This window comes from Thunnus thynnus, chromosome 1 (assembly GCF_963924715.1).
Source record: "Thunnus thynnus chromosome 1, fThuThy2.1, whole genome shotgun sequence".
NCBI classification, from domain to species: Eukaryota; Metazoa; Chordata; class Actinopteri; order Scombriformes; family Scombridae; genus Thunnus; species Thunnus thynnus.
In genome coordinates, this window is record NC_089517.1 from 37665501 (window position 1) to 37688162 (window position 22662).

General features: G+C 41.4%; 1 protein-coding gene across 1 annotated transcript in view; it reads right to left on the reverse strand.

The window, feature by feature from the left end:
• The window catches only part of ccdc102a (coiled-coil domain containing 102A), an 82882-nt gene that overhangs the window by 31702 nt on the left and 28518 nt on the right, over nucleotides 1-22662 (reverse strand). The window contains exons 2-3 of the mRNA XM_067597298.1: nucleotides 10083-10552; nucleotides 8616-9017 (exon numbers count right to left, since the gene is read on the reverse strand). Coding sequence (XP_067453399.1) covers nucleotides 8616-9017; nucleotides 10083-10445 — 765 coding nt within the window. The 5' untranslated portion in view covers nucleotides 10446-10552. The remainder of the gene's footprint in view (nucleotides 1-8615; nucleotides 9018-10082; nucleotides 10553-22662) is intronic.

The window sequence follows — 22662 nt, forward strand, 5'->3', positions numbered from 1 at the left end:
TCATGAGTTTCCGATTCCATGTCCCTTAATCCTTTGAGAAACATTTATCCTCCAAACATTTCATAACTCCTTAACAGCATCAGCAGGCATAAAGGCTTCTTTTCAGTCTCTGTCCCAGCAAAACTAGCCTCATCTCCTGTACAGACTAGTACGAAGCTGCCAGTTTTTGATAGGGTTGACAGAAATGTGGGCCTCTTTTGCAGCAATATTTCTCTTGTGTCCTCACTGTTCTCCACCACTCCCTGTGTTCCCCCTTACCAAAGCTGCAAATCAAACTGTTTTTTATCAAGAAGATCATCTAAAATTTCTGCTAACTTGCTTTCACAGCAGAACCCCGAACCCCATGGGTGGGTTCTCATGACCAAACATTTTCAAATCTCACTTTATTTAATGGCCTTAACAGAAATTAAATTGGAAATGTTGAGCTTTTCCTGCTCCCCACAGTAAATCTGTCTGCTTTGGCACTACTACAGTAAAGATCCAAACATTACTCCACCCTGTACACACATCCACACCATCTGCTAGATGTAAAATGTGAGATCTCCATCTCCCACAGGCTTCATAACACTGTGTTTCTTTAAGATAATCACGATGCTGCTCATAAATATCTAATTCTGAGAGTTGTAAAGGTATCCAAGGACAAAAAATATAACATGATGGATGCTATGAGAGCTTTTTATTAACTGGCAGCAGCACAGAGCTCCTTTGTGCTGCAGTGACAGGATGGAGATAGAAATGCACATCAGGCATTTGATGTTTTGATGCATTTTAATATGCATTTTTGTTAATATGATGATATCTTTAAGAAAAAGAAAACATTTTATTTGGCACTACATTCCTTTTTAGAGGTGCATAACATGTTAAAACGTCTTTAGTAGCACTAATCAGATGAACTGTAGCTGGACTCATTTATATCTGCGGTGTTAGTAAAAACCACGATAAACTAAACATTGTGGTGAGGCAAAACTTTGTGCCCCTGATGGTAATCTGCAGCAGGCTCAGTATTCCCAAAGGAGTCTGCACTTACCACAAACCATTCAACACTGTAAGATCTCTGCTGGTACACCCTAAACACAAGACCCCCCCTGAGAGGAAGACTGGATCAGTGGATGACATAATATTTATATGTGCATGAAAAATGTTCCAAGAGCTGCCATCTGTTCTTAAACGCACATTTAATCTGTCTGATTCTGTACTTCCTCCTCCCTCTCCAAGGATTAACTGGCTCTGATACTAAAGGTCTTTCAGCAAAGGAGGTGATTTTCACATTCAACTGTGACACTAATTGTATTCAATTCAACACATGTTAAAATTGGATTAAAAAATGTTTATCCTAGTTCAATATTATTTTCTCACTTAAGGAATATAAACAGAGTAACTAGCCAATTAGTCTCTCATTGTTCTATTATCATTACAACATCTTAACAGCAGTGAACTATTCAAATTCTAAAATCACAGCTGACTGACTGACAGGCAACAGACAGGGATCAGCCGGAGGCAGCTGTCAAAAACAATGTCTTCCATCTCACCTTTTCAATCTCAAAAAAGTGAGCAACTAACTAACAAAAAAGCAGTCTGATCTTTAGAAAATGGTTTAAGACTGTACATAAGGATCTTTAACACAAGCTACCAAGCAGTAGATCAGCTGTAAAAACTGTTTTCATCTGTGAAATAACATTAGCTAACACTCTATACTGCTTTGTGTGATGATATGTTCCATTACGTTATCCTACTTATCTATGTGCACTACGTAGGCCTACACAAACACACAGTATTAGACATTAGCTAACTAAATGTCTGACATTACGCACCAATATAGTCTTCCAACTTTCCAGGGACAGTAACCCAGACAGGTGCACATACTTATAGGGAGATAAATGTTGAAACAACAGTACCTCAGTGTGTGTATCACCGAGGTCTAACAAAAGTGTTGAATGCACTTCCTTCCTCATAAAACACTCCACAGGGTACCTTTAATTCTCTCACTTAAATTGAGCTTTACATTACAGCTGTCAAAGACTGGAAAGAAGAACCTGAATGAGGCTGAATGAACGCTACAAACACACCAGACCAAAAGCACTCACACAATCCACTGGGAAGAGATCAAAGGTCATCAGCTCCTGACTCTGACCTCCTCACTGAAGAAGACTGGGAGATGCTGTTGACACCTCCATAATCTAGTAAATGGACCTCTACTCTACGTTTAGATTATTATGATAGACATACTTTTTAAATGTTGAAAAGTCTCCTCTGACAGAGTCTGATTGTCAGCATCAGGCTGTTAAAAAAATCCATAATTAACTTAAGAATTATTTTAGCCACATGAACTTCACCATAAAATGTCATTGCAAGTCATTAAGTATCATTGGAGTATTTTCACATCCGCTAAATGCGACATTTCTTGGGGTTATTTTCATATCTGTGGTTGCTGAAGAGACTTTTTTTTTAGCCTGATGATGCTTTCAATATCTGGAAACAAAGCTGTGATGCAGCTGCTGTCATTACAGGTGATCCCCAACAGAGGGACCCAGCGTGTAACACATGTCTGTCAGACAATCCACACGCCTGTGCCACATGTGGAAGTACTCAGTGTGTGTGTGTGTGTGTGTATGTGTGTGTGTGTGTGTGTGTGTGTGAACCAGAACAATGGAGGGAGACAGGAAATGAGGCTGTGCTGTGTGCGAGCAACAGTTTCTCCAACGTTCCAAGACCACCTCTGCTGCCGCCACTGACAGACACATAATCATGGTTTACTTGGAACGCTCGCAGCCTCAAAGTGTGTTTTTCTGCCTGTGTATTAGTGTGGATGTGTTACCACGGAAACCCAGTCTGAACTAGCTGAAGGTCACGTCTGATAGGCAATGACACTGATCTTCACTTACTGCTATTTTAACACAGACACCTTCATTATGAGGTTACGGCTGGTGTACACGTAGTATGCTTGTGTGCGTGCGTGTGTGTGTGTGTGAGTGTGTGTGTGTGTGTGTGTGTGTGTGTGTGTGTGGTGAGAGTATACAATTGCCAAGAAACACAGAGGGACCCACCACGGCTATAAACACGCACTGGTAGCTCAGTCAGATCCAGAGTGAGGAGAAAACACAGGAGGTCAAAGCTGTATGTTATCAGATGGGACAACAGAGTGCTACTGCTCAACACTGAATCATACCACAACTGTTCACTGTGCTTCTTATTACACAGAAAAGTGTTACTGATTTATAACAGATATGGAAGAAACGACTTAGGGGTCATTTTTGGACACTCAACTAAAGTTTGATGCACATATGAGGACAGAGAGACAATGGGCCTCATGCAAGAGAATGTTCTAATAGTAAGACAGAAAATCAGCGGTCCAGACCTGTTGTACTAGTCATGCAGAGACAGTCTGCCTATCTTTACAATGGTGAAAACACTTGTAGGGCTGCAACTAATGATTAGTTTCATTCTGGATTCATTTATTCTCTCAATCAATTATTATGTCTTTATTTCTTAGAGCTCAAGGTGATGTCCTCACATGTCTTGTTTTGTCCAATCAACAGACCAAAATCCAAAGGTATTCAGTTTATCATCATGTATGACGCATGTAAGCTTCAAATCCTCACATTTGCAAAGCCACAACCAGCAAATGTTTGGAGTTTATCCATTAAAAAATGGCTAAAACGATTAGCAAAGTAGTAAATAAAGCAAAATGAATATTCTGACAGGTGTACAGAACAACAAAAAACAAAAACAAGAAATGCGTTGATGAAAGGAAACATGGTAATGGATGGATATGGAAAGCCTTACCACCTGCGTTATAAACAAACTGAAAGTTTAAACACACAAGTGAAACTGTGGCTTAAACAATGACAAATATATGAATAATGAATGTATGTATCCACTGGTCACATACAAGTACACTTACTGTATACATGTATACTCACTCTCATACACACTCTTACATTTAAATGTCAATACATACACAGTCATCTAAACATACATATATACACAGACATACAGTAAACATATACATACATACATACATAACTGGTTTTATCTGAATTTAAAAGCCTCACCAGGGACTGAGGCTGCAGCAGAGCTTCAGCTAGACACTAGACTACACACGTTACATCTGTTGCCGTGCTTCTTCTTATGTAACAATGTTTATCTGTATGGTTTATCTCAGATGGTCTACTTCTGCTTCTACTACATCTACTGCTGCTAACACTCATACTGCTACTACAGCTTTTCTCTTACAGAAATGACTACATGGTATATTTCATTTCTTAGTGTAGTGTGGGGAAGTGGTAGGAAATCTTGTTTATTTGTTTGTTATGGAGATAAAAATTTAAATTGTGGACTGAAAATCAGACTGTAGACTGATTGTGCCACCTCTTGGATAACGATGTATACTAGCTTATGTGAAAGTGAGGTGGGCAAAGTTGGGGTTTTAAAAAGTGAGGGGGACATGTCCACAGTGGAAATCAGGCCCTTGCCAGCAGCAATGACCTTTCAATGTCATGATCAAAAGTAAAATGGGATCCCATCTGACTTTACCTCATCCCTCACCACAGGGACTGATCCCCACTGGCTGCTGTTGAGAGGACATCACAAGGACAAAAACTAAGTTTGGAGGATTGTGTCCTCTTGGATAGGTCATATCTGACTATAATGTATTTGCACCTTTTGGAACACAATCACACCATCATCATCATCATCGTGTCATTTTCCAGGACAGAATTCCAGTCTTTCCAGGAACTACTGCTATTATATAATTCTACTATTACTGCAACAACGCTAACAGCTAGTGATACAGTGTGCAGTAGAATACAACATGTGCTTAATACTCCAGCTGTGAAGCCTCGTCAGCTAACACTGACATGTTTACACAGACTGAGAAGAAGACCAACAGAGGTTTGTAATATTCAGCGTAGCCAGCTGTCAGTGCATAAACAAACCAATCAAAGAAATAATACCAAAGACAAAAGAAAACTCCATGTGCTAAATCCAACCGCGAGTGACCGAGGGATCTCCCTACAGCTGACGTCGCTCCTCTTAAAAGAACTCCGGGAGCTGCCTGAACAATTTATGTTCATCTCTGACCTTTTCATGTCATCACCAAACACAAGATTTATGTGTGAATGTGGCTGAGTACTTATAAACGTTCCCTTGCTGCATTTTTTTTACTTTGTGCCATTGTGGCGATAGATACTTTGTGGCCATGCATCTACACAGGTGTTTTCCATTACACTGGCTCATTAATCTGATTACACCTCCAGCCAGGTTGAAGCTAGGAGGAGCTGTGCTGGAAATACATGCACCAAAAAACTGCATGTACCAATAAGAGTAAGTTGTCTCACCCTAACAGGAAAGTCAGGGACATAAATATCAAACGCAGTTCGCCCTGAGACGAGGACTTATCAGGCAACATGAGTGACAACAGCTGTGTGTGTGTGGACTGTAGATATATAGAGCTTTAATCACTGTACTACAGGCCGTCCTATCTATATTTTGCATCTGTGTCTCCGGAATAGTGTGTATTCATAGAAGGAAAACAGTAGAATTCCTTCTCCTTCTTCACAGACCTTTGAAGACAAAAACAGTGACATAAAAAACTAAAATGTTATATGTACATAAAGATAAGTCTGTATCTTTGAAGTCAATTGTCAGTAAATTATAGGCAAGCTGCAGGTGAGATGCTGCACTCAGATGTCATAATCAGTTGGAATAACAGCGGATCGTCTCCGGCATGCCGATACACAGCCAGGACGTGTCAGAATGTGTCTGGTGGAGATTGGGGGGTTATAAACATTTTCATTTTAGTGCTACATATTTGTCTTTGTACTAATAAGACGTCCAACAAGCATCACCTCCTAAAACTATTCATTCATCCCTGGTGAAGGTTTAGAAACATGAGGTCATGTGACACTCTGTTCCACTAGCTTCTGTCCCTCAGTGCTGTCTGTCAGACGGTTTCTTTCATTGGTCTCTATGAAAAATCAAAACATGTTTCTGGGATTTACTGTCCATATTCTGTGATCAATGTATATCTACTATAGCACTTCCTACTGGTAAATTACTATTGAATAAAAAGTAGCTTGCTATTAGGTTTTACAGTCATCATCAGCTCAGTTTGTAGCTGTGATCTCTGCTGTGTAAAACCATCTACAACCCTGCCTGTCCATTCTCATGGCCTGCCTCTCAACTAGCCTCAACCCTCATGTCATATCAGATAAACCATAATTACCAGTTTCCAACCTGTAAATGCTGTTCATGTCAACATCCAAGTAATGATTACAACCAGGAAACTCTTCAGTCATCATTCAAGTGAATTAAGACTAACATATAATGGATATTGTGTTATATTGTCAATGGACAGTGTATCTGACTCTAACATGATGAATGACACAATCATAGGACTCTTCACCATCTCTACAGTCTACCCAATGATGTGAATGGTCTGTCGAGTTGCTGATGCTTAACCTGCAGTGGTCTCGGGCTTGTGAGAAATAGTGGACCATCCCTGTACAGAGTATGGTTAGGTTGTACAGCTTCACCTTCAGTCATTTGCGTTGTTACAAATCTCAATGTGATTTTGAAAGAGTCCCAGGAGTTTGTTTCACTATATTTTCAGCATTAAATGGGCTCCACAGAGCTATCCAGAGAGACAAAGGCAATGGTGCTAAAATATGGCCCATAATAGTACTTAATGCTAACATCCAGTACAAGCTGGAATTCTTTTAATGTGCGTCTTGTGTGTCAGTATGACCGAGCCAGAGCAAGGCAGCGGATCCATTCTGTGTCTGTGAAGAAGCTCCAGTAGTCTGACAGAGAAGAAGTACTGCAGTCCTCAGGTACCAATACTGGTACCAGTACCCAATGATACCTTTTTTCAATAGTTTAATCTTCTGTAATAACAAAGTAATATGTAATAATGTAATACTACTTTGTTATTACAGAGAGACTATATGTAAACATATGGATATCCATATCTTAAGGTAGGATTAGTGGGCTGTTAAACCAGAAACAACAGGGCTAAGCCTTATTTTCTATGGGCTACATACAGCGCTGCGTGGCTATGCTAGCCATGCTTACTAGCTGCTAGCTGCCTTGCAGGCTGGGAAAATAGATCCGGCAAGTCTCTTTGTATGTGCAGGTTGGTGCTCCTGTCAGTGTCAGAGCCTCCTTGTAAGATGCTTCAGTTGGTAAATGTGTGTTTTTAAAAATTATTCCAGGGCTGCGCTCACTCTCAGTCCCACAAGGTACCCAAATTTGGCACCGATTGATCTAACATGAATCGGTACTTGATAGTACCAACGTAATTCGGTCAATACCCCATGAGTACCGAGTTCAGTAATCAACCCTAGTGCCCACACTGCTTGTGTCTCTTAAATAGGACACCCCCCTCTTCAAACACACACACACACACACACACACACACACACACACACACACACACACACACACACACACTTTTGAGGAGCGATCTAACACAAGGTTTTTTTTGTCCATCTGAGGTTTGACAGTCGTGACCAAAGGCACACGCTGAACATAAACATATTTCATTTTTGAAGATTGTAACAAATATAATATAACGTGGTACAAGCACATGAGCTCTGTAACACTTTTTGCTTCATGCTATACATATCAAACTTTGATCTACTTGCTAGATTCATTTTCTATTTTTATGATCGTGTACGTGACAATAAAACTTTCACTTACTCAAAGGCACAACCTGCTGGTGGAAAAACACGCAGCACATTCACAAACATCAATACTGCATGACGTACTTCATTATGAACACTGCAGCCTAGAAATTATATTACCCCAGTACATGTGGAGTATAAACACTGCCTGCATATATGTATAAGCTTGATACATGTAGAATTAATGGCAGAGCTGTTGTGTTGGATTGCATTAGATTGCACAGGTGTACCTGATGAACATCCTCACAATAAAGCAGAGAAAGACAATCAGCCTGCATTTTAATACATCTACTGCACAACTGGTCATTTCTAACTTTCTCTGTATCTCTCCATCATACTGATTCTTCACTCAAACTAGAATTTCATCAGTTGTGGCTACTTTTGGCTTGTTTCTCTTGGTTTTAAACGATGACTTACACATGACCACATATAAATATAAACACATATACACATGTAAATATAACTTAGAGGAGTATTGTGTCCAGGTTTTATTCATACACGTGTACAAACTATGAAAAACTGCACAAAGTCAGAGTTTCTGAACTTGGGAGAGGCACACAGTAGACACAGTCTGATGCCAAAACAAACAGGTTGAATCCATTTCCCTCTTTATAAAACATTTACAAAGTAGAGTTTTTGAATAGTTTGAAACCAGTATTGTTTATATCCATGTTTCTAGCTAGCTGTCTCCTTCATTCTCAGCAGAACAATGTAAACCATTGGCTAGAATCTGTTTCAGGTTACCTGTGTGCTCATGCACGTACATGTGCACCCTCGTGCATGTACTAACAGATCACAGGCTACAAACAAAGTGGAGACCAGGTCATTAAAACAATGCTCCATAGCACCGCTAGTGTTTGAATAACCACAGAGAATCTATAACACAAGCAATGACATGAAACAGTCTAATCTAAAAGTGAACTGCAGACTCACCTTTTGTTGACCCATCGTTTCTGTGTCCAAGTCCACGTCCCTCACAGGTTCTGGTTCTGGAGACCCAGGCGGTCCCTCTGCCACCCGGTCCAGCTTACATTCAGTGTGGACCTGAGTGGAGGAGGTGGAGGAGGCCGGGGAGGAGGGAGGGATGGATGGAGAGGAGGAGGAAGAAGCACCGCGAGGCGGGTGGGCCGGGGAGGAAGAAGGAGAAGCGGTGGTGGCTGCGAGAGGAGTGGCGTGGTCGCCGTGGAGACGCAGCGCCTCCTGCCGTAGTGTCTCGTTCTCTGAGGCCAGTTCCTGACGCTCCCGCCGAACACTGGTCAGTTCCTTGGTGAGGGTGTCCAGCCGCTGCCTCAGCTGACGGACTTCGTCGCGTGCACGGTTACGCTCCGCACGAACCTGGTAAAACACAGGAGATGATCGAATCAACCCCAAACCCACCGATTCCTACTGAAGATGTACATCTTTAAAAAACAGCTGACAAACACGATGTTTAACTTGAAAAAAGGATCAATTATTTCATACAACAGCTGGTCACTGTAGATGTCATCAAACATTACTCAAACAGGAGGAAATGATGTATTTGTTGGGGACTATTTTCAGCGGTGGATTAATCCACATTTAGTGCTCTAATGTGTATTTTTAGCAGCAGGATGAGGTGTGTGTCAAAAAATACAACAACAATGGAGCTCTATGATTCAGAGGAATAAGATATATCAGACAGATCAATTCATTGTTGGTTCGGGTCTTTTGATGGGATTTGCTGAGAGTAAAGATTATGTGATATCATCAGCCTTATCCTTTTACTTTAGGAAAAATTGTGGTTTTAGTTAAATATTTAATTATTATTGGATTATTAAATAATTAGTCCACACGTCCGGCCTCATGCTTCAAGTCATTCTTTTCCTGAACCCAAAGTTCTTTGAGTTGCCTAAAAAATATCCATAAAATATTCATCAGACTTTACTCACCAGGAGCAGAGAGACATGCAAATGAGATGTTATATGAAGAGGATTTTTAAGAGACAGTTAAAGGTATCCTGTAGAGTTTTTGACCATTAGTTACGCTATGGGGCTGTGGAGCAGGGTCCCAGTTTTGTTAGTTCTCATGCATGAGTACACAGCTGACATGATACATGTTCCAGCCAATGGTTAAACACTATTCCACTGATCTACAGGAGGCTGTAACACACAAAGAAACACAGCAGTGCACCAGAACAGGCAGGGAAGACTGCTAGCAAGTAAATTACAATTTATTTATTTATTTAATTATTTTAAATCATTTGAATCTCTTGTTTTAATCTCTTTTTTTCATTTTTATCATAATCTGAAGCTGCTCTCATCTTTCTACTAGAAATTAAAATGGATTGAATGATCACATGTAATGCTAAGAAGATGAAATTGGGGGTATGTATGTTATGAAACATCATATCTTGAGGCGTTACTATAGTAACACACAGCCCACCTTGCTCCACTTCTCTCTCCAGTTGGCCGTGCAGTCTGACCACCACCTCATGGTCTTCTCCATCTGGGCCGCCCTGGCCCGAGCCTCCTCCAGCTCCCTGAGCCTCAGCTCCTCTCTGCTCTCCCAGTCGGCCCCGGCTACATCGCCCATGGCCCCCAAGGATCCCAGCCCGAGGCCTCCCAGCCCAGGCGACAGCAGCAGCGGAGGGCTGGAGCTGGGGGTTCCTCCGGTAGGGCTGGGGGTATGGGTGAGACTGTCTGGGGAGCGGATCCCCCTGTCAGACCCCAGACCGAGGCTGCACAGTAGGCCGCCTCCGGCCGACTTGCCGCCCTCAGACAGGTGGGGGCTGGGTGTGTGGTTCATGACTGAGGCGATGTGTGTGGAAGAGGACAGTGAGGAGGATGAAGGGGGTGGGGGGTCGTGAGCGGAGAGATTCAGGAGAGTATCATCCTCTTCAGTCACTGATCAGCCTGGAGACAGAAACACAGCCACTTTAGATAAGAAGAAAAGAAAAGAAACCTAACACACATGCATGTAGATCTGCTTTCTCCATGTGCCTTGTAAACTTGCTCTATCCCAGGACTAAAACAAATCAAAGCTCAACACAAAAAAGAAAGAATCTAACTTTAGAACAGAGAAACAGTCCAAGGAAATCATTGACAGACACTGTGCTGTCTGCTTTCTGAACCTAATAAATCCAAAGAGAACCTGGACAGCTGGTACACATGACTGAAACTTAAACTACTTCTTCTGCTTAATGGAAAGCAGCTCTATGCAAAACACAAACTAAACAGCTATGAGAGCACAAACACACACACAGAGAGGAACGAATCTCAAAGTAGAAGCTGAAGGCCGAGCAGACACTGTACAGACGGAGCCTGATCTTAACTCTGAATTTTAAAATACAGCCGTATTTCTGCCAGACTGGTTGTCGCTCAGTTTGGATCACAACGCCTGATTAATCACCTGAATGATCAACGATCTGGCTCTGGATCGGTTTGGATTCTGGCAGGTCAGAGATTTTGGTCAGCTGTCTGCAGCTTGAGCAGTTTTACGATCTGATTTCCCTCACGGCTGCTGTCAGAAGACCTGTTATAAACTGTAGAGATTGGAATCGTCACCGGACATATGGACGGGGGGGGTTGTGTTTAACGTTCACTGTGAGCACCGCCAACTGATCCGTGCGGTGTGAGCACAGAAGTCACAAGTTCTGGCTGTGCAGAGAGGAAGATTAAAAAGCGTAGTGTGAGTTAGCACTAATCGATTCATACTTTACGTTACTGAAAAAATGCAGAACATTGGCTGGTTCCAGGTTTTCAAATGTGAGAATTTGCTGCTTGTCTTTGCTCAATTGACGTCATCCTGTGCTCTTGGATATAGTGATTTTTCATTGTTTTCTGATGTTAAATAGAGTAAACAAATTCATTTATTAAAAACAATTTAGACACTCACACGTACCTCCCAGGACTCACACTGAACCGTTTTGATTCCAGCCTGTCCAGCAGTAAGAAAAGAAAAATCTGACGCTAACCGTACACCTGATCCTCTCTTGTTCACACTCTGTCATCTCTGCTTCTCTCAGCAGGCTGCTTTCACCACTCATCAGTCATTCCCCCAACCCCCCACCCCCCCCCCGATGCAGCTACCATCACTATCACTGCATATTTCCAGCACACACACACACACACACACACACACACACAGGTTGTCTTTGTCCTGACAGTCAGAAAGGAGCACATATTAAATGACTTGAGGATGACAAACTGGGCAGAACAGAAGTAGACATACATCGCAAGTCTGTTTAATACAATTTGTGTGGGAAAGATAAAAACTGCCAGACGTTGGATGGAGCAGAGTGAATGAAGTGGGTGGAGAAATGTTGGCAGCAGAGACTGTAAACTCTGCAAAACGAGGGGGAGCCGCCGGATTTAGAAACTATATCTCACTCATGGCACACCACACTGGGTTTTTTTTTTACTCTTATGTTTCAAAATAAAATAAAGTACGTCTTCATCGAGTGCAGAAAACTTGATGTCTTTCTCTGTTTTCTTCACTGGAGTCTGGACATCCTGGTCCTGTTCTCATATTGATGAGTGTATAGTGAATGTGTCATCTCATCCTCCTCCCTCACTCCCTCACTCCCTCCTTCTTTAAACAAAACTTTTATGCACACCAGTGTTCATTAATATTTGTCTTCGTTGCACCCCTATGGAACGCATTTGTGCTGTAACGACTCAATTTTCCCACAGGGATCTGTGGGTGAACTTTGATCGTATCTCCGCTGTCAGTGCCAGATTTGGGTTGAGAAATCCTCGAGAAAAATACACTCTCTGGCTGTGGTAAAGTTGGCCTCAAACTCACTGAGCCAAGAAAAGCTCTACTCCTTCCTGTCTCCCTCCTCCTGCTGATTCCTCCTCTCCTCCCTCCAGAGGAGGCAGAGGACGTTCCAGAGGAGCTCTGGAACTGTGGGAACAACTCGCCGGAAACCAGAAGAAAAGGAGAGGAAATGAAGCAGGTTTAGCATTAGCAGCTGGGTGCTTAGTGGAGGGTAAAACCACTGAAAGCTCTTTTTTCCTTTGCCTGTATTCCCTCCTCTCTGGTAGCCTCCGCGTAATCAAATAACATGATGGGCCTTTCAGGGTGGCATATTAAAGAGCATGCCTGGCACCCTCCATTTCTTCACAGTCATAACAGTCAAATCTGATCATAAAGTTAGTTTGAAGTGTCTCTGAAAACAATGAGAGCTATCGACAAAAATCTGAAACATTCGTTCCATTGGCACGCACTTTGGAGATGGTCCCCAACTTTTCTTCTTTTTTGAGTCAGAGTGTCTCAACAGCATGATTCTTTTATCCCTGAAACACACTGACACTTTCCTCTGTCCTCTCATACACAGATATTTCTAGCATGTTGAAAACCTGTGGACATAAAGGCAAAAACAACGTCCTAGATGAACATGTATAGTTCCATTTCTGAGTGGCTAAGACATGTAGTGACTGTAGAGCTGGAGATCATTGATCGTTGGTCGACATAAAATTAATCGTCAATTATTTTGAAAATCAATTTGAATCTTTCTCTCTGGTTCCAGTTTTTTTAGGACATTTACGGACGTGTGCTTTTAGTACGGTTGCAGACCGAAACAACTGAAACTCTGGAGCAGCTCATTTTTGGTGGGAACCAACCTCAATCTGACCCAATTACAAGGCCAGTCTGAGTAAAACAGCTCCTGTAGCCGGGTGCTTTGCATGCTATGATGCGGATGAGCAAATTTAACAGATGCTAGCCGGAGAATGAATCGAGATCCGACCTGGACTAGCACAAATAAGAACGTTGTATTTTTGCCAGGAGAGCTTCTTCAGGACCTTCTTCCTGTCTTTACATTCTTGTTCCCTCCACAGACACATCTGACCAGTGAGTGGACTAAACCTTCTCATGTAGATTTTTGTGATATATTTTGGTTTTTCTGTGTGAAAAGAAACAGAACCAAGTTTACCAACTCATGCACTGATTTCAGAGCAGAGCTGAGGAACTATAGGTTTGAAAACACTGTAAATGATTATTTCCGGGTTTCTTTAGTCGTCTATGACAGTAAACTGCATATCTTTGGGTTGTGGATTGTTGGACAGTGTTAGACATTGTAGGATGCATCTTATGCTTTGGGAAACGAAAAGAAAACCGGGCAAAAAAAGCCTAGAATTCAAAGAGTTCATCTCTGGGGACCTTGAATATCTGTACAAAATTCAATGGCATTCCATTCAATAATTGATAAAAGGTGAACTGACCAACCAGCCGACCAACTGACATCACACACAATGGAGCCGTTCTACTAGCATGGCTAAAAACTAATATTGTTAGAACCAGGCATGAACCAAAAGAAGATCAACAGTCACAGCACACTGGCAACAGATGAAGCGCTAGGTAAACAAAGAGAAACAACAGAGAGAAGCTACTCTGCATTTTTTTTATCTCTATCCCCAATGAGCTGCATTTCAAAATCCATTTCAAAAGCCAAAATCCCACACTGTGACAGATCCAGCTTCTCCAATTCCAAATCCCATCCTCCAGTTCATCTCCCAGTCACACACCAGGACAGTAACTGGCAGCCCCGCAGCAGCCTATTCAAGAACAATCTCAAATCTGGGTCGGGAGTGTGTGAAAGAAAGAAAAATGAGTGGAGGATAGGGGGGTTGTGAGGAGGGACTGACAGAGTTCACCACGGCAGTGAAAAGAGAGGAAAAATGAAAAACTGATGTTTTTGCCTTTCAACACAATCAAGTCCAAGAATGGCGATGTCACGGATGGCCAACCAGAAATTAAACACTTTTAGAAATAAAATAAAAAAGGAAACTTCCTCTCAAACCAGCTCCATCTGTGCAAGTGTGTGTTTTCTAGGAACACACACGCACACACACACACACACACACAACACCATGTTGACACATTGTTAAGAATCAAATTATGCTTTTAGTTCAAGAAAATGAGATTCGAGATGAGACGAGAAGAGTTCCAGAAACTGGAAGTTAATGAGGACTTTGGCAGCGGCAAATGTATTTACAAAGCATTTTAGACTGTTCACTTTCTGTCTTTCAGTCTCAGCATGAAAACATTTTGAACACGCTGGAACACATCCCTTCTGCTTCCTCACCTCACACTCAGCATTAACAGACAGTGATGTTAAACTTGAGCGGCTCTCTCTTCTCTGGATTCCTAGAAGCATACCAACATTTCGGCTCCTTTCATCTTTTTTACTTTCAGCTCTTACAGCACAAAAACTGCTGTCAAAGTCTGCGTATCAACTACTAAATGCACACGCTGCAACTACCTCCAGCATTTCCTCTTCCACTGCTTTCATTGTCGACACTTAAACGGACATTTCATCTGCTTTCACCTCATGTGTGTCAACCGACGTTTTAATTGCTTTCATCTCGTTCTCTGAATGGGAGTTCGGCTGCTTTCAGCACTTTCACTTCGACTGAAACTTATCAGATACTTTATTCCTCTACCTCACACTTCATCTCCTTCGGTGCATTAACAGCAATTCCCAGAAAGTTCCCAGAAATTTTAACTTGTTTACATTTCTACAGTATCTACAAAAACTCAACATGTTAGGACATTAAAACTATTTCAAGTGTTTCAACTGCAAATTCTGCAATGCTCGCTCACAGTACATGTTACTCAATAGATAGAGTCTTGAATTGTATTATGGATATTTTGATGATTTTATTAAACCTGCCTTAACAAAGAGGCCTTGATATCATGGAAATAAGCTGCCTCATGTAATATGTTTTAGTTGGAGAAACTGAATGGGTAAAAGTATGTTCATTGTTAGACTAACTAGATGCAGGTTCTGGAGTTATTGTTTGCTTTGAATATACTGTATATGGATTTTGGCTTATTTCTCATTTTTATAATTAGACAGAACTAATGAAGTCTCTAAATAGCAAGTCCAGTTTCTCTTTAAAAAGAAAAACAGTGCAGCACTGTGACCAAAGCTAGTTTAGTTGCATTTCCGAAACAAGAGAGTGGCTCAGATCCCAGACTCATCCTGTCCGTATGTCGAAGTGTCCTTGGGCAAGATACTTAACTCCAAATTGCTCCTGCTTGGTCAGTGTGTGTGTGAGTGTGTGTGTGTGTGTGTGTGTGTGTGTGTGTGAATGGGTGAGTGAGCAGCAGAAAAACATTGTAAAGTGCTTTGGATGAAAGCGCTATATAAATGCAGCCGTTTACCATTTTACATGTAATGAATCTGCAAGATCGCAAGTTATCCCACAGCGTCCATAAGCACAACATTCCCGGTTCAAATCTGTCCAAGAACCTTTTATTGCATGTCAAACCCCCCCCCCCCCCCCCCCTCCTCCCCCAACTCCCAAGAATAACCAATATGACCAAAGAATCCAAAGTTTTCTCTGCTTGATTCAAAAAGTTCAAACTGCTGTAAAATAATGAAAAAGTAAGGGCTGGCTCACGGTCCTCTTTGGACCACAATTTGCATTAAAACTCTGTCAAAAAAACCCTTCTTTGAGTCATAACTCAGTCAAATCTGAACACATGGACATGATACACTTAAGATTAGACTTTAGATTGCCAAAGATATCATCATCTGTGATATGCATAATGAATAAACGTCCATACATATGCTTAGAACACAAAAAAAACACTCCCTATAACTCCAGAACTTAACTGAGAATCATCAGTATCAAAGTAATCCAGTGATTGTCTGTACATCCATGGGTTCATTGCAACAGGAACCACTAATAGATAATTCAGCATACTTTTAATGGTGCCAACGTACCAAAATGTAAACAAATACAGGCTAAAAGTGATGGCACAAGTGAAACATCATCTCTAGATTGTGATACTAAAGGACGTTTCTCTTCGGTAGTCGAGTGAACTTAAGAATGAATGAAGGGAGGGAGCAGCGGTAGAGAGAACAAAGCTGAGGGTCATTTCCTGATTGTTCCATGTCATTACATTCTAAAGCAGAAATAAATAACCATCAAACACGCAACAGATGATTTACTGTGGAGACAGACGCTCATAGTTACTGTTTCATTTTCCTCCTCTGCATTTCTCCATCCAAGCAGTGAACACAAAGAACAGGACAAATCTGTGTTGTATTTTCTTCAAGTCTTAACACTGTGTTTCAAGTGCCGCCGTCATTTTTTAATTCATAATGGGTCTACTTTGCATGATCTACCTGCTTCCTCAGATGCAGTGGAAACCCAAACAGGGCAGCACTTCAAGGAGTTTTAGTTCCAAGTTTAGTTCCTGACATTAATTCCTCTGGTTGCAAAGTACATGGAACTTTTGGTCGGAAAGGGGCTTATGAATGACTCATCCTGGTCATAATTAATGGCAGATCATGGTTATGAAGTGGTGATGGTTGCAAAGCTACAGGAGGACTGGGGGAGAGCCATGACTTTTTAAAGATGATCCAATCGGTGGTGGAGCTAACAGAAGCCAGTTTGACACTGCAGTGAGGTCAGTCCACTCCATCTGGCTGTCCAGTCATGCAGCATCAGCGAGTGGGCGTTCAGAAAAGACTCAACTACAGCTGTGTTCAGACCGACATCAGCACCATGTGGACAAACACCACCCACCCACTCATTCATTTTAATGAGACCACTGCACTGCTATAGTGGGGGTCACCACACGGAAGGGTCCAAGAGAAAAACACAGTTCAACCTGGCTGGATGTGTTTTTACCTTCATCCAGCTATTACAGGGTTAGGATTCAATCACATTTTATACAATCTGAAAGCAGTGTCCAATTCACTTATCAGATCAAAACCCTTTCTACTTCCTTATCTGATCTAATCGGGTTTAGCTTTCAACATTTGCAATTAACTCAAGTTATAAACCTCAATGATCTGCTGTTTTTAGCAGCAGCCTAATTATTGTTCAGAACCTTTAGCTAAATCCTGAAAATGCACAGCAGTATATATTCATATTAAATGCTGACTAAATCTGACACATTTCTATAGACACCTTTATCTACTTCAGTAGAGGAAAGTAACTAAGTACATTTACTCAAGTACTGTGCTGAAGTACAATACTCAAATACTTTACTTGAGTATTTCCATGTGATGCTACTTTATACTTCAACTCCACTACATTTCAGAGGGAAATATTGTACTTTCTACTTCACTACATTTACTTGACAGCTTTAGTTACTTTTCAGATGAAGATTTGACACAAGATTTGACTAAACTAGCTAACGCCTGGGACACACTGGATGCGTGAGCAGCGCGTGTGCGTGTGTGTCGCTGAACTGCTGCTTCTCGCATGCTTGAAGCGTCCACAAAGGCAGCGTGTCTGCTGCTTCTGCTACTGGCAGCCCTATCTGTCTCGTTTTCCCTGTCTATTTCTGCTGAGAACTGCACGCGTCACGTGCAGAAAATAAGCAAGATTTCGAATCTCTAGATGATGCAACGTAGCAGCCACGCGTGACGCGTTAACAAATTTTTTTCACCAAACTTGGTACATACCATATTTAGATGATCCCAAATAAAAAAACTTATGAGTTTATTTTACCATTTGTCTGTAATTGGTTACCAAACTTTTGAAGCCTGATGCACTTAACAGGCCATACCTCTTCAATGCTTTATTCGATTGCAACCAAATTGAGAATATTGTACATACAGCCACACTGTACAAATGTGTAACATTTGATACACTCCTACCCACAGGAGGCGCTACTGTAATATTATAACAGGATGTTTCTACAATTCTGTTGTCTTCAATAAAATGTAACTTGGTACACAAGTTCTCCATGAGAGTGCACGACATATTGAAGCATGGCACCAATTGCCCCACCTTGTGGCCATTAATGAAACACCATCATACTACTTATTAACTGCCACATCTCTTAAATGTAATATTCCATGGTAACCAAATTCAGCAGAATTGTACAGATGGGGATGCTGAACAAGTCTGTTACTTTTGATATAATTTCCCCTGTAGGTGGCGCTAAAAGATTTTAAAAATTGCTGCAGATTTCTGCATTTTCAGCAATGGTTTGCGATTTATTTCAGCTGTCAGCATTCACATGCATTTTTTGCAGGAAAAACATTTTCTAGTTATTTACTGTTCCTTCAGAGCTGAGAAACATAGCAATTAACAATCAGCTAAAGAGTGACTATGCAGGTTTCAATCTACACATAGAATAATGTGTAACACTTCCAATAATGTACATGTAGTATGTAGAAATATGTGTGTAGTATGTGCATAAGTCACTGGAGAGCACACACACACACACACACACACACACACACACACACACACACACACACACACACACACACACACACAAACAAAGCCAGCCTCTCAGTATTCACTGCATTTTTCATTTCCAAGTCAGAGAGGCAAGACACCTGGAAGCCTTAAATATAAAACAAGCAGCAGGCTTTAGATGCTACATCCACACTAATCACATCCACAGAGACTAGTACAACACCCCCCCACCCACCCAACCTACCCAACCCCACCCCCACATCTGGCTGTGTTACAAGGAGGAGGATAAAGTGCCCTGCCAGATACAGTCCTCAGTGATTCTCCATTATCCATATTTTAAGACCATATATTGACTCAATATAGCTCGGATACATAAACTGAGAAGTCCTCAAGTCTGGGAATTCTATAAACAGAGACCTGATAACATGTTGTTCTGTGAGGTTTAACCATCTGTACTGCTGCACTGCAAAAGAAAACACCCTCCACCCTAAAAAAAGTTAACACAACACGGAGGATCTCAAAAGGGAGATCCGTTATGTTTTACATATGGGTTCAACATGATTCCTGTCCTCAGGGTGTACTTTGGTCAAAAACATCTCATCTCTTGTATGTACATATGTCTCAGACAAAGCCACTGGTCTGTGATGCGTTATCGGTTTAATATGCTCATTCTTCATGTTTTCCAGAAACACAAACAGGAACTTTGAGATTTAGTTCCTGAGTTTATTCTATGTTTTCAAGGGCTCAGAAACAATCGGACCTCTCTTCCCATATGCTTAGCAAATGGGAAGAGAAAACAGAAAGACAGCTGGTTTGTTAAATAGGAAACAAAGGGTTTCACACCTTGATAAATTTATCATGTCCACTCTGCAAACTGAATCTAATCTCCAGTTTGAAGAAAAAGAATATATCTCTGATCCAATGTTTAAAGGAGGTAGAAGTGGAACGTGTCCAGTTAAACAGAATTAATCTTGTGGCTTAAAAAATGTTTTTTAATCAACAACGGATGAAGTGTCAGTGTATACTGTGAAAGGTGTTGCTTGTTGGTAGTGATGAGCCCACAGAAAATGATCCTCCTGAGTCTGCAGCTGCTCTCAGTTCTACTCAGATTTTAGCATCTTTCAGCTCATTGTTTCAGTTTTACAGCCCACAGCTTCACTGTTTTGGTCAAACAGCTCTCATTAGCATTGTTTCTAGCAGCAGCAGGCAGCTGTACAACCTGCCCAGCACCAAACAGCAGACACACAAAGTTAGAAACTAGCTGGTGAACATACTGAAGCATCTAGCAGCTGAAGAGAAAGTTTTCTCACTGAGTTCATCTGCCTCATTTCCAGCAGCAGCAGCAGGAGGCAGGAAACATAACTCCAAATGCTAATGTTGCTCCACGTCTACTGAACATGTAAATCATTGACTCTATTTAAATATGGACAACACGTCTCCACCTCCTACTGCTATGCAAAAGTGAAGCCAAAATATCTCCTTTCTGGGAGCTGCCAGCTTGCTTGTGTGATGTCATTGGGAGCCGGAGTCTGCGCAGTACATGGATGTATAATCAGAGCTGGATAGCACGCCGCCACTCAACCTTCAAGCCAATTTTACCCAGTGGTCACTGGTGGTGTTGCATTGAAAAATCCCCCTTAAGCCCAAAAAGCATTTTCCCCATAGACCACCATAGCAGTGCACCGCCACTGCAAAATTATGAGCACCACTGCTAAAATTTCAGACGATCATTAATATCAATGGGCTACCAATAATTTTCACTCACACACTGTACGAGCACAGTAACACCCTACCTTATTGTGGATTTTTTTATTCATCCTCCCTCTCTTCTTTCTTCAAAGGACATCTACGTGAAAGGTACAAGAGTAGTGTAGCTCCGTTAAGGAATAGGGCAGTGAGTGTGCGAGTGTGTGGTTGAAGGAGTGACAGAAAAGTGATGGTGGATGTGAGCGGAGCAGATGAAAAGTTGAGCAGTAAGTTGTCAGTCTGGCAGTAAATGTACAGTACAGACTACAGTGTGTCAGGTAATAAATGCTGTAGCGTCTCAAGACAAAGAAAATACTCGTCTATCAAAAGGCCCGAAGCCCCAAAGTTAGCAACGACACGTTACCCTAACCTGACCAGGCTCACTTAAGGTGGACTGACTTTTAAGGTGGACCAGCTATTCTCATTTTAGTGTCAATCTCAGCTGCTCTTTAACAGAAAACGGACAAATGTCTGGCTGATGAGTGTCTGGCTTCACTTTTGGGGAGCTGTCATGACGTCCATACTTATTTACAGTCAATGATGTGAATAGGCAACTGTTTGCTAGCACGTTAGCTATAACAACTCTGCCAAAAATGTATTTTATGACAAATGCAAAAAAATGAACAGGAGAATGTCAGAGATGTCAGTCCAGAGGAGAGCTCTAACCAAACAAACTAACAGAAATCAGAGGGTGGACCATGGGGGGGGGGGGGTAATGGTGAGGTTCTCACACAGTCAGCTCTTCAGCTAGGGAGCAACAGATGAAGAGAGGAGAGGACCAGGAGAGAGTGTTTGCATATTTGTGTGTGTGTGTAGCTGACAGGATTGAGCACTGATAGATTTATATACATCCACCATGTAGGAATGTGTAAAACATAATGTCATTCATTGTTAACCTGTGCTAACTTGCATTGGAACTCCCTCTTTCCACGAACCAACAATTCTGTGTGTGTGTGTGTGCGCTGACATATTATCTTGTGTGTATACTCTATGGTAGAGGTGGTATGACGCCATTGACAGGTGACTAAATGAAACGGACCATTACCTTGATTAAAATTATATATTTCTCTGAGTTTGAAAATTGGTGGAAACATCTTGGATAACGTAAGCACACCACTCAACATAATATATAACATAGGTCTAGTTGTAGTTGAATGCAAAATAGTTACATATTATAACTTTAAAATGAAATCTCTCTTTTTTTCACCATATTTTAGTTCAGGCATGAGATCTAAACCCAGCAGCAGAGGAAAACAAACACACTAGTGATCACTTCAAAGTATGCAAAACTGTTATTTTCACAAAACTCTCCACCTGAAGCAGCAGAGGCTGAGATATCCCCACTTATAATCCTTAGTATAGGTCAAGCTTCAAAAGTGCTGGAGCCTACATTTCCCATGATGCAACCAAGAGCATCTCCCTTTTAGACCCTTCCTGAATGATAAACACACACATCTTTCAAACTCCACACCTCCAGTTTGTTTCACAGACTTATATATGTGTAAGTCTCAAAGCCTCAGTTGAGATATCCCTGATGACATCATCAAGGTTATTTTTATGACCAAGCTGCTCCAGAGCTGCAGAGGACATTATACAACTGTTTTCATAGGCTGAGTGCTACTATAAAGTACACTGACCTTTATGTATAAAACCAGTGCAGCTTATATTCTGCAGCAGTTTGATCACAGCATGAGTTCACTTTCACAGGCAGTGAGTCAACAGCAACATTTAAAGTCCCCTTCATTCAAAAAGATGTTCTTGTTCTTCTTGTTCCTACAGTTGGATGTTTGTGCAGAGTTTGTTTTCACATTCATCTGCTTAAAGTCAAGTAGAAGGTTTCTCTGTGATCACTGGAAATTCAAGTTTAAGGGGGCGGGCCTATGAGCATGATTTGTGACATCACAACTAGTTTGGATCCAATCATGGTCCAGTATTCAACTTACACAAGTGTGATGTCGAAATCCCTTGTCTGCTACTCCACTGTAAAGTCTCGAAACTCGAGACTTTACAGTGGAGTAGCAGACAAGGGAGAGGGAGTAGATGCCATTTCAAGGATTTTAAAGTGGTTCTTTTTGGAACATATTGACATATTGTTCTAAGTA